The sequence below is a fragment of the Haemaphysalis longicornis genome, unplaced genomic scaffold (genome assembly GCF_048455015.1).
Source record: "Haemaphysalis longicornis isolate Haplotype H1 unplaced genomic scaffold, Haemaphysalis longicornis Haplotype H1 scaffold_12, whole genome shotgun sequence".
Lineage (NCBI taxonomy): Eukaryota > Metazoa > Arthropoda > Arachnida > Ixodida > Ixodidae > Haemaphysalis > Haemaphysalis longicornis.
This window is the reverse complement of record NW_027526225.1, coordinates 94,584,235-94,597,394: the sequence shown is the minus strand read 5'-3', so window position 1 is coordinate 94,597,394 and position 13,160 is coordinate 94,584,235. Positions and strand designations below refer to the sequence as shown.

Sequence of the window (13,160 nt, the reverse complement as noted above, 5' to 3'; positions counted from 1 at the left end):
CTTTTCTTCAATACCTGCTCACAAGGCCTTTTCACTTGCGGTTCCGAATCCTTCCTAAAACCTTTTGGATCTTTGAAATCGATTCCAGCGATGTTGACTGTAACATCGCTGACGTACAGACGTCGAAACAGTCAACAACAACGGACGAGCGAGTGCCTGCCGAAGCATAAAACGGCAGTTTAGGGTAGTCGGCGGCTTATTTTGCCCCGCTCCGCGGCTCCAGCGAGTCCATGCTGTTTTTTGCTGACTATGCCGGGGACTAAAGTAAACTTCCGGACCGTGCATCGGCGAGAACTCTATTTGCTACCATTGATAACAGTTTTGAGGTTTGCACATTTGTAAGACACCGAATTTGGTAAAAAAAAAATGTAACCTTCAAACCTGGCGGTTTTCTTCTGTTGTGTTAAAAAACACGGACGTGACGTTGGCGTTTCTTCTATGTGATGCTAGCTTCTCTGCATCCTCCGAAAAGAAACTTCCATTACTTAATAGCCAACGAGTACTGGTTTTCTTGAAAAACGGTCGTCTTCATGCAGAATTGTATGATAAAAGAAGATATAAAATTCATATCTTTATCGTTTTCCGCAAGGTTGCTTCCAATAATTTACGTGGCATGGCGTATAACACAGCTAAGGAATACTTCGACCGCGTGGTAATTTTTACTACACGGTGAACACTCGACACACGGCCGCTTTTGTTTTTTGTTTCCCCTAAAAAAATGACTGGCACAGTTGGTATCAAACCTGGATCCTCAGGCTCTACAGCAGAACGCCTTAAACACTGAGCCACCTAAGCAACTGGAGACCGGTTTGATTTAAAAGCCGTGTTTCATATTAAAGAGAAAGTATATCTTTTGTTTTTAGAACAAAAGTGCACCTAAGCGTACTATTGTCCTTTTATGTCGCCGCAGTCGCTAGTTACTAGAACATGACTCATTTAACATGTGGCTGGCAAGGCACCCTCCGCTGCGCTTATCCTCTGTACATTGAAATACTGCTACTGTTTTCTTGGGGTTCTCGTATTAATTTCATGGTTATCTATATCCGTTTTTTTCTTAACGTATTGACTGCGTCCCTTTAAACGCCGTACTCACTCGGACCCTGTTAACGCAATTCATCCTGTTATCTATATACCGGTATAATATTTTCCAACTTTTTTTGCACGGAAGAAAACAAACAGTTGCTCCACCTGGAAAACCTTTATATTATGGCGGGCTCTCTTGATCTACATGGATCTTTCAAAACTAGATTCTATCCATCGGCAAATGTCACTGCCACTGTCCAGTTACCCTGGCGTCGAAATCGCGCACTTGGGTTAGTTCTTCCTATCTTTATTTTTGCCCATCTGTCCCGCTGTACTCAGAAGGCAACGCTTAGATCGCTCGCTGAACTTGTACGCGGGGCGGTGGAACCGCGGCATCCGGGCAGGTATTCATCGTTGCATATCCTTCTTTTTCCATCTCCACCGCTCACAATCCAACGTATGTCAGTCCGTATTTCCTTCGTCTTTATTTCGCAAAGCCACTACCCTATTATTCCCAATTTTTCCAAACCTGAACAAGAGCGCGTTTTCTAAACGGATCACAACGCTTACTTTCCCTTCTCGTTTTTGGTGCGTAGATGCCGACAGTAGAAAAAGCGTCAGGAAAGGGGGGGGGGGGGGGGGGGGAGAAGATCGGGAGAAATTTCTATGCGTACGAAAATGGTCGTTCTTCCACGTTTATTATTTTTTTTCTTGCTCTTGACGTTGCCGAGCCATTATTACTCCCTCCCACCCCCTTCTTCCCTGTTCTCTGGAATCTGTAATCTAGTTTTAGTTTTATGTAAACGTGATCACCATTCGACTTTACGCTGTGCATTCTATGTTGATTGTGTTTAAATTTGGGTCCTTGTTTCTGCGGTCCGTCACTCATGTGTTGTTGAACGGGGTGAGTGGTGCCTGCGACAGGTCGTATTTCACATGCCATCGGCAAACTCAACAAACTTTGCATCATCTTTTTCGGTACACAAGCAGAGCAGATCGCTAAAGCACTCAGCTGCTGTGCACACTGATTAGCCATGACCAGTTGATTAAGACCAAAAGCATACGGAAGATAAAATCTTTTCAAGAGCGTCTTGATACGCCTACTGTGCTGAAATATTAACCGAGCTGTCGTCTTGTACGTATGGTCTCGAAACGATTTTATATATGAAGCTGTATACGCTAATGAAAAAAACGCACCCGACAAGCTCACGCACAAGAAAAAGAACAGGCACAACACAAGCCTCCCCCCCAAAAAAAAGACAAAGGCATATTCCAGCCTCAGTGATGAAGCAAGGTCCGGCAACTTGTCATGGCCAATTCCCGCTATAAACGAATTCCCGCTATAAACGAAGTTTCAAGGTACGCTTGATACCGAGGCCGCACGTTCTATTTGGAAACTCGTGCGGCATAATGAGAGCTCAACAGCTGCGGCTCGTTGGTTGGCTGTGAAGCGAAGTTGTGGAGGTACATTTACCGCGTGGATACTCCCGCAGAGAGAGTAAAAGGGTAGGAATTGAAGCCAGTGGGCTATAGGAGTTATCACGGGCGTTCTTGTCTTAGGAATTAAAATACTGCTGTGTATGTTGCATGCTTTGTAAAAAATTTCGGAGAAAAACTTCTAAAATATTCCGCGAAAACGGCTTTTTGTATGTTGTTTCTGTCTGACTCAAAAAGTGCAGTTTTTTTTGTCGTAGAGACCACTCAAGGTCTAACCTGTTAAAGATGTTGTGACTGACCTCTTGGACCATTTAACCATAGCATGATAATGAACTGGATCACGTGGTAGTCAGTATATTGAGCGCTGCCTACATGAGTACGCGCCGCAACAGCGCGATGCACAAGGCAAGCCGACGTGAATAGGAAGAGGTCGTTCAAAGACTGACTTCAGAAGCTGCATCGGATTCCTTGCCCGCTGACTGTTCGGACTTATACTCGGGGGCAACTTTCTGTAGCAATGGAGCGAAAGTTACGGGGGTAGGAGGAGGTTAACTGCCCTGTGTTACTGTGCCAAAGTTGTTCCCAAGAAACTGGTTTCGGTTTCAGTTTCGGCGTCACCGATACGCATTTTATACAGTTCATTTCTTCGCACACGCTCCGGGGTTGAGTGCACTGAACCACGAGCACCGAGCATGCAGGGATATTGGAATCTCCTTCTACACGCTTCATTTGTTTGTAAACACAAGCCAGCGCTTTGACTGGACACGGCCGTGCGAGCTTCCGTGAACTAGAGAACTCAGACTGACCGCGTAGAAAGAGAGAGAGAGAGAATAAACGTTTATTTAAATTAACAGGGGGGATTGTACTGAAGCTTGAAGGAGGCGTCCTCAGTCCAGGATGCCTTGAGCGCGGGCAGCATCGACAGCCTTTTGAGCCAGCCGAAGCTGGTCGTCCAGGCTGGTGCTCGCCAAGGCGCTCTCCCGAAGCTCGACAGTGGAAAGTTGCAGGTTGGGAGGAATCAGTGGGGCTTGGTCACACCCTCCGACCACATGGCGTAGGGTTCCGGGTTCTCCGCAAAATCGGCAAAGCGGGCGAGTTCTGTTGGTTGAAAAGGTGAAGCGGGATAGGATGGGGGAATGTTTTCGTTTGGAGAGCACGTAAATGACGTTCGTGCTGTCGGGGTAGAGATTTGTGGGGGCGGGAAGGGGGGGGGGGGAGCAAGTGTCTGACGCGACAGCGTGTAGTGCTGCGTGATCTCTGCGCATGGTGTAAGAATATTCTTACACCGTGTCTCTGTGTAAGAGGTCAAGGGCTACATGCGCTCGGGTTCGGCAACGCTGCTCTCGGCGCCCGCTCGGTGGGTCAATTCTCGAGCCACGGCGTCCGCCGCCTCGTTTCCAGGGATACCGTGATGTGCCGGAGCCCATACAATCCTGATTAGCCTCTTCAGGGGCTGGAAGGAGTGATGGTGTTGCCATTCAACTTGAGGCAGATGGTGGACTCTGTATCGTTCAGAAGAGAAGTGAATTTATTAAGCGCTGCAGTTTTGACGGAATTCACCGATTTGTAAACTCTTCCGGACCTCTAAACTGGGAAGCGCCCCCTGCATGTAAAGCGTACTTACTGTGAAGCGCGCTATACCGAAAGAGCTACACTCGGGAACAAGGTAAGAACGGCAATAGCTCACGCACGGTATCACTCCGCCTAAGCGACGGACCCGGATGTCAACGAGCGCGCTTTTTGAGGATATTGGTATGAATGCGTGATATCGTCTGCCTTTTCTCGCGTAGTTTGTTCGTCATCGCTGCAGTTATTTATAAGCATATTAAGTACAACAATTCACTGAAAATTCTCGCGCCATGTTCCAAATATTGCCAGTAACGCACTACTTGCAGCGCGCGGAGCAACATCCGGCTGCGGTGATGAGGCACAGCGTCAACTTCCGTTCCCCTCAACTAAGAGGAATGTGGAAAGGAGTAATGGTTCCGGGTCTCACGTTTGCGAATGCTGTACTCTGCTTAAAATCAGACGTTCTATCACGCCTTGAAGTAAACCAGAGAACGGTAGGACGTCTGGCCTTAGGCGCGCATGGAAAAACAACTAACGAAGCAGTTCAGGGAGATATGGGCTGGGCGTCGTTTGAAGTTAGAGAAGCTCAGAGTAAAATATGCTTTGAGATGAGGTTGAGGGCAATGGATCAACGAAGGTGGGCAGCTAAGGTTTTTAGGTACCTATACTTGAAAAGCGTGGACACGCAGTGGTTAAGAAAGACTAGAAGGCTAACGATGAAATACGGAAAGAACAGTGGGGATTCCAAAACAGCCAAGGTAACCAAAAAAGAGGCAAGGCAGATTGAAACGAATAAATGGAGGGAAAAAATGGAAGCTAAAGCGTCATTAGAGATGTACAGGGCTGAGAAGATGAACATCAGAAAGGAAAATTTCTACGATAATTCCCAGGGCAGTGCTTTGCTTTTTGAGGCTAGAGCAGGTTGCCTGCGAACTAAGAGTTTTGTGGGGAAGTATTCACAAAATGATGGGGTATGCGTGGTCTGCGGAAAAGAAACAGAAACTATGCGGCACATAGTGCTAGAATGTGAGGGTATCCATCCAAATCTACATGAAGGGAATATTGGGCTGTCAGAAGCCCTAGGATTTAAGGGTATCACAGAGGAAGTTAACTTCAAGGCTGTCGAGGGGACGAAAAGAAGATTAGAATGCTGGTGGACGAAAAGCAGAGAGGGGAATATTGCCTAGGACAGTTACCACTTGTAACAGAAAAAAAAAAGTATTTTGTGCCTATTAAGCTTTTTGTGCCTGCCCTAAGCAGCGCTAGTATTGAACCAAAAGTGTAAAACATAGGTATATTAGTCTTTTTTGGTAAGATGACATGTCATCACCCCGATACAAAGGGGAAACCAATAGAAATCATCATCATCATCGTTGCCGTTCTTAAGTTTTAACCGTGTATAGCATGCACTCATGCTAACGCACACCCTCGCTTACGGCAGGAAACTGGCGAACCGAACTGATTGCGAAAACGGCGGAGAGTCCCGGTTGCATCAGTCTCACTTGGGCGTAGACTTTGCAAACCACTCGCTTCGTTTGTTTAGACACCGAACCTTTACAAATCCTATGCGCAGAATGACGTGACGAGCTGCCGAAAGCCGTCGACAGGAACACCATGTCTGTAACGGTCTAATTCATGTCGCATAATGGTGGCGATGGGAGCAGTTTTTGTTGATTGTACCCAACCGGCGAAACCGCTTCCGCTCACTGACTAGCCAGAGTCACTGTTAATTATTGATAGTGGCGCTGGCTAGTCAGTGAGCGCAAGCGGTTTGTCCGGTTGGGTAAAATCAAGACAGACTGATCAGTTGTAGTTGCGAAACGACACCAGCGAGGATTACTGTACTGGATGGGAGCAGTCTGTCTTGATTTTTACTCAACCGGCCAAACCGCTTCCGTTCACTGACTAGCCAGCGTCACTATCAATAATTAACAGTGACTTTGGCTAGTCAGTGAGCGGAAGCGGTTTCGCCGTTTGCGTAAAATCAACACAAACTGCTCCCATCGCCGCCATTTATGCAACACGAACTGCTCCCATCGCCGCCATTATGGAACACTAATTAGACCATTGCCCACCATGTTTTGTTTCTTTTTTTTTTTCTTGTTTCGGGAAGGAACCTTGCGATGCCAGCGGCGACAGCCGCAACCAAAAATATGCGGAAATGTAAAAAAAATCCTGTCTGTGTCATTTGTTATGGCTAGGTATTTGGTGGCATTATCAATTCATGTCTAAAACAAAAGAACTGTATATTCTTGAATTGCTAAGGTTACCGCCAGGCAATTATTTTTGTTGACCTACTTCCCGGTGCGCCGCGAAAAGGCATGGTTCAGCTCCGCAGCATTGACTCGCATTGCCACAGAAAGTTGTCCTTGAGTATAGTTGGAATACTTTGTTAATAGATTTCTAATCTGCATCCTTCACGTCTGTCTCGCAACTATATTCCGCTCATTGAAATGCTAGTGAAGGACACGATGATGGGCACCTTTACAAAGGACAGGTATGAGGGCTGGAAAAAAATCATAGGCCAGTATAGAAGCAAGCAAAGTTACTCAGGTAATGTGAGACGTTAGGGGGAGCAAGTGATTGCAAAAGGTTATCTAGCCGCAGTGGGCAATGCACTACTGCTGGTATGAACTAAGACGGTGTTTGCCATTGCACCCATGACGACAATTAATTAAGTAAAAATTTATTTAGGTAATTAATATTTCAAGAAACAGACGACTAAATAAATAAATAAATAAATAAATAAATAAATAAATAAATAAATAAATAAATAAATAAATAAATAAATAAATAAATAAATAAATAAAAAATAAATAATCCAAAGTCACTTTACCAAGGTGACTGGCGAATGAGAGCGGCGGTGTGGAAGGAGCTCTGGTGGTTATTAATGCGTTAGCATCGCTCACGCTTCAGGTAAATCAATTGGCAAACCAAAGCCACATCCAGAAATCAGCATGGCCAGAACCTGTTATCGAAATTCCCATTGGTTGAGGGTGGCCAGAAACCAAACCTCAAAATTTTAATAGGCAGTGAATGCCCGTATGTCCCGGTACGGCCCTTTAGCTACAAACGCGGGTATTCCCCGGCCTGACGTTCCAGTTTCCTGCGACGCGTCGTGTGACTGGGAACGGGGACATGCAGTTATGGAGTGTGCAGATAAGGAGGCGTGTCAGGGCTTAGACTCCGACGCCTTCGTCTTCGCCGGCGCCGGTCTTTTCACTGAATGGAAAAGGTGCTGGTCTCGCAGTGAAGCCCTCCTTCACCGTAGATAGAAGAGCTCATGTAAGTGAGCACTCATACTTGCACGAACAGGGGTCGCAATGGGCATCCCAGATCGTAATCCCCACGACAGACATTCAAGCCCCAGAGGGACCGTGGGCGGGAGCGTAACTTTACTTTACATGGTCAGGATTTTACACTTTCATCCCACTTTTCACCATCTGGACGAGGACATTACACTGTAAAAAAACTGTGGGGTGACATCGCCATCGTCATTATAGGAACAGCGCAGATTAGGATCCTTATCGCAATGCCAGTACCCCTCGCGGATGCAGGTGCACATCGCCTTACATGTACAAAATCTGCAAAATCTGCGCCATACGCAGATTTTTCTAGGTTCTGCGGCAAAGTTTGGTTGGACCGTTAAAAATATCGACAAAATGGAAGTGCACCTTGAGAGTTGTCAATGTGAAGGTTTGCAATCTACTGAACGTGCTTCAGGATTCTTAGACCCTTACGTTGCGAGCAACGATCGCACTTCATTAGTTTGGCGGCGTGCTCCCGCTCCCTTCGTCCACAGTGTATTTGCGTGGAGCTGCAAGGACAGCGGGAGTTGCATGTCGCTGCCGCCCAACTAAACTCTGCGAACGCCCAGGTGTGTTTACACAATTTCACCACTAGGTCCCGTCCTCGCCTCCATTAGAGCACCAGGTATCACATCGGGTTTAGGGGTCGGTCAAAATAATAATAAGAATTCCCAAGAAAGTAGAACGGCAAGAAGTTTAAAGATAACTTCACTAGAATATTCGGCCTCGTACTTGTCTGTTGTATAACAGAACAGTCGACATTTATGTAAGGATGAACATCGCATGGTGGCTTAACTGCAGCAATGCGGCAGCGGAGCATGCTTTACAGTTTCTACGCTCCCAGCAATTCGGTGCTCGGGATAACACTTCCGGAGGCAAATGGGAATCTCTATTCATAAAAAAATGAACTGAGAACAAGTGTACCCAAGAAAATTGAATAACAAGTATCGAACGAATATTTCATTTGATATTGCGCCCCGTAGTTGAACTTTTCTGTACAAAACAATTTATTCAATATGAAAGCCCGGAAGGTGGTAATGTCTCAATGAAAGCAATCTCGTGGCAGAGCACGCTTTAGGGACTAAGCTTCTCACGATTGGACGCTTCAGAATTTTTCCACCAGCCAAAACCACCATCACGCACTAAGGCTAAGAAAGGATATATTCTCGAGTTAAAACGCACTAAAAGTAAGGCTGGAATTTCAAGAGCGCGGCGCAAGCCGTCGGCATGTGTGCTACCTGTGAACGAATATTACGTATATTTTAAACGGAGTTGGAATGTTTTAAAGTCGAAAGCATTAGTTCCCCTTCCGTTCGAAAAACTGTCGTGCATGTATTTGTTTTTGTATAGTAAAGAAACCGGCTGCAGCTGTAGTAAGTCAATGAAAAAACGAATGTGGCTTAGTCTGGTTGAGTCTGGTTGGCTTAGTCTGGTTGGCTTAGTCTGGTTGAAAAAAGCATGGCTTAGTCTGGTTGAGTCTTGGTTTAGCTTGGTTCACCTTTGACTTAGCAGTATTGCCGACCACGTCTGAAAGCCGTTCGGTTCCGTGCAACGCTCGCAGGAGGAGGCCGGGCGAACGCGGCGTTCATTCATGGAGACCACACCGTTCCTCTTCGCCGGATGCGAGACGAGTCACGTCGCATGCATGGTAGGTTGCGGGGGTGTTGGCTGCCTCTGCCGCAGCGGCGGTGGCGACCGCTGTCGGCGCCCGCAGGCACCAAAAGCTGGCCCGGCGAGTCACGCGGTGTGTCGCCGGGGGCGTGTCTCCGGTCAAAAGGTCATTTGCGCATCCTCCACGAAAGCGCTGGACGAAAATCGAAAAGCGTTGTTTTAAAAATGGTAGGATCCCTCGCAAAGAGGGTGTGAGAGCAAACAGAAGCTTTACACACTTGCTTCTGCAGTGGTTTTTTCACTTGAGCGTTTGTAAGGAAGGTACAAATTGCCGCGTCGCTCGTAACGTCGCGCGGAACGCTGGTCTACGTTCACCGTCTACGTCCAGCGTCCACCGATGCCTCCGCCGCCCTTCAAGGCGCCTGAACGGCGCCCTATCTTGGCCACTTTCGTTATCAACGCCGGACTGACACCGAAACTAGTTAAGCGAGGACGCTGCAGCCCCTCTGGCGAATCACTGCTTGCTCCGCACTGGACCGCCGTCACGCTGTGTGAAACTGCTTAAATTTTATTAGTCTTCGTCAACCTACCCGCTGCAATGTGTTCCATAGCTGAGCAATAACTTCTCCAATAACATTCTTCAGTAGGCTTTTCATGAGCTTTTCAATCAGGCAAAACACATAAGCACACTAGCTCACGGGCTCCAGAACTTCTGAAACTCTGGGCCGTGCTTTATGGCGCCAAATTTTTCCCGTGCGAAGCATCTCATGGTCGGGGCTATGTCCCTACCTCTGCCGTGCCGCGTCCACACCCCCACTGCACATACCTTTCCAGGCACCGCTGATGATGATTGGGGCAGGATGCCCCTAGGGATTGGCCAACCAAAGGATCCGTCACGAGATAGCTTCCCGTTTAACCACCGTCGTCATCTTCCCGTAGGGGAATCTCCTCCCGCAACGCCGTGATGAGTGCCATGGACAACGCCGCCGGTAACGCCACCTGTAACGCCAGCGTCAACGCCAGTGTCAGCGCCGCGGACAGCGGCGCGGAGAAGAGGGAACAACAAGAAGAACAAGAAGAAGGAGCAGTACCTCCAGCTTCCGTGATCGTCCACCCGGAGCACGAAGACGCCACCTCATCCCGAGCCAAGACTTGGTGCGCCTGATCAAACACGCGACTCCGTGCGCGTCCGTGCGCAAGCGCCAGGAAATCATGGAGCGGGACGAATACTACAACTGGGTGAGCATGACAAACGCGTAACAACATGAGCTACTGCGCGAGATCATCCACCGGCAGACGACGCCGTCAGCACCTCCGTTACGGGTCTTCTTCACCGGGCCGGCCGGTTGCGGCAAGACGTTCATCCTCCGGCTTGCCATGGGCCTCTACAACCGGTACAGCAACACCGGCAACAACACCGCCTACAACGCGTTCGTCATCTGCGCGAGCACCGGAAACACGGCTGTGGCAGTGGGATGAACGACGGTGCATGCGGCTTTCAACCTCTCTCGGAAGATCACCGGCCCCAACAAGGACGGAGGCCTCAGCGCCAGCGAGTTGAACACCTTCCGCGTGGCCTTCCGCAACGTGAAATGCGTGATCATAGAAGAGGTGACCATGATGTCGGCGGACAACCTAAACACAGTCGACTTGAGTCGACCCCATGGCTGCTTCGCATACTACTTAGGGTTCCCCTACGGGAAGATGGTGAAATTTTTTTTATTTCTCTTCTCTCACCTTCGGTTTTCGCGAAGAATCTCGTTAAGTGATTGGCAGCCTGCTGGAAACTTGTTCTTCCGCACGCGTGGTCGGGCGTTTCGCTTTTCTGCAGATGGCTGACAGGTTGTCTGCAGGAAAACTGTAAAGACAGCGATAAAACTATCTTTCGGAGCATCAGGTTTCTACTTTTTTTGTTAGCTACGTTTCTGCGCCCAAGATATGCTCTCCAGCAATCCCGATGGGACACAAACAACGCAGAACACGCTTTGCAAAGTCTCTTCCCCTTGCTTTCTTTCTGTTATCTGGGCCGTCACGTCCATGAAAGATTTAAAGGTGATATTTTTTGTAGTTCTCAATCACGCATGAATCCCGCAACAGCCGCTTTGTTGCCCCGCAGCAAGCTCCAGTCGTGAACAGTAGTGCCTGGCGTCATAGCCATATTTTTGAACGCTTGATATTCAGAGAGAAGTAGAAAAAAAACTACGTAATAAAAAAAACGATTAACGCAGACAAAATTAGTAAAACGCTCCTCCTTTTTCTTGGGAGGACGAAAAGGCCTCCTTCCTGTTTATTTTCACGAAACCGTAGTTGGAGACAACTTCCATATTTTGCTGCAAACTCGCATGCATACAGTTTATTCTCTAGTATTGGAAAGCGCCTTAAACGTACCTAAAAATCGCTCTAGTCGTCATAGCGTCACAAAAGTTTTGTGTCTTGTTTCCGACCCCAATCGCTTTAAGTGCCACCACTGTACGACGCTTGCGATGCTCGAAACCAAGATCATGATCGAAACAATGGTCGAAACCTGTAATCATCATTGGGACTACAAGGTGCGAGTATTACGAGCATCATGTTTAGGTTTGCACACTTCTCATTTGTCAGCAACGTCACCTTCAGGCTGTTTCTGCGGTGGCAGTTTTTCTAAACTCTGCACTCAAACACTCAACCCTATACTGTGGCTGAGAATATCATTATCACCGCATAGTTACCTAAAGTATACCGCTGTGTTTTAAAGCAAATGCCGGGTAAAGTAAAATAAACTTGGGGTGGGGGGGGGGGGGATATTGAAGTATTCTCATTGCATGGTGTAGATTCCATGATACGCCGTCTATTCTAAACGTACGGATGGAATAATAGAATCTCCTACTTTTTTTTGATAGCATTTTGTAATGTGCCCCGAACACGGATGTTTGCTGCAACGGCGTGCCGTTGTGCTGCGGTAAGCGTAAACACTGAAGAACGGCGTAATGATGGCGATTAGATCGGAAGAAAGAGGGAGCGGCAAGCGTGTTTTTAGGTCATTTAGGTGTGTGTGTGTGTGTGCGTGTGTGTGTGTGTGTGTGCGTGTGTGTGTGCGTGTGTGTGTGCGTGTGCGTGTGCGTGTGCATGTGCGTGTGCGTGTGCGCGCGCGTGTGTGTGTGTGTGTGTGTGTGTGTGTGCGTGTGCGTGTGCGTGTGCGTGTGCGTGTGCGTGTGCGTGTGTGTGTGTGCGCGCGTGCGCGTGCGCGTGTGCGTGTGCGTGTGTAAAAAGGAAAGAAAGCTTTTCTTTCCTTTATGTTCTGTCAATACAGAGCTTTGTGCCAGTTATACGCACCCGAGCCACCCTCCTGCTTTCCGAATGCACGGCAAGTTCTAAACGGTGTTTTCATGTTGGATGGGCTGAGCAGTACATTTACACGGTGGGTACCAATTTTCGTTGCGTAAGCTCTTCGCTAACGCATAAGTATTCGGAAACTAATGCCGTTGTCTTCAAATTCAAATTTATTCATTTAAGCATTTCCATGTCACGGTGCAAGGAGTGGGGTCAAGAAACCAGCACAGGCGCTGGCTTGACGTGGACCCTACCCTGTGTACACACATCGAAGGCAGCGCAGCTTTGCCGGCCGCTAATTACAAAGCAAGTGTCGTATGCTTTGCGTATTTTAGAACTTCATCGGCTCCTAGCGATCCTTAATATCATCATCATCGTCCGAAACAACAGTAACAGCAGCCTAATTAGGACCTCTGCAGGACGATGGCTTCTCCCATTGACCTCCAACCACTCCTGTACCGCGCTGCTCGAGTCCATCCTTTGCTCCCGAACTTCCTTATTTCGTACCTCCATCGCGTGATTGGCCTCCCCCTTCTTGAAGACACGTCTCTCGGTATCCACTGTGTTACCCTGGTGATCTATCAGTTGTCAGTTCTTATTCAATCGCCAGTCCAATTTCAGGTACGTGATTGTGCTTACGAATGTGATTACAAACCTCACCTCCCGCGAATGACCTACTGGCCAATATATATAGTTAATTATCAGATATTTTAATTGCCTTATTGAACCTGTTGACTCACTGAAATGGTTGAATAGCCGTTCTATGAACGTTTTCCGATGTACCTGAGTGGGTGTGTGTTAAGTTTTGGGTATGCAACGCTGTGTCTGGCTTCAGAGTACGCGCCCAGGCTTCAGATCGCAAGGATTACTTGTAGTTGACTCTCCTGGTGCTTGCACACTAAC

At 47.8% G+C, this 13,160-nt stretch overlaps 1 protein-coding gene across 1 annotated transcript in view; it reads left to right on the top strand.

Annotated features, from left to right (window-relative positions):
* The window catches only part of LOC144162080 (uncharacterized), a 171,167-nt gene that overhangs the window by 148,469 nt on the left and 9,538 nt on the right, over positions 1–13,160 (top strand). The window contains exon 2 of the mRNA XM_077692588.1: positions 8,899–8,985. Within this exon, the coding sequence (XP_077548714.1) occupies positions 8,929–8,985 (57 nt within the window). The 5' untranslated portion in view covers positions 8,899–8,928. The remainder of the gene's footprint in view (positions 1–8,898; positions 8,986–13,160) is intronic.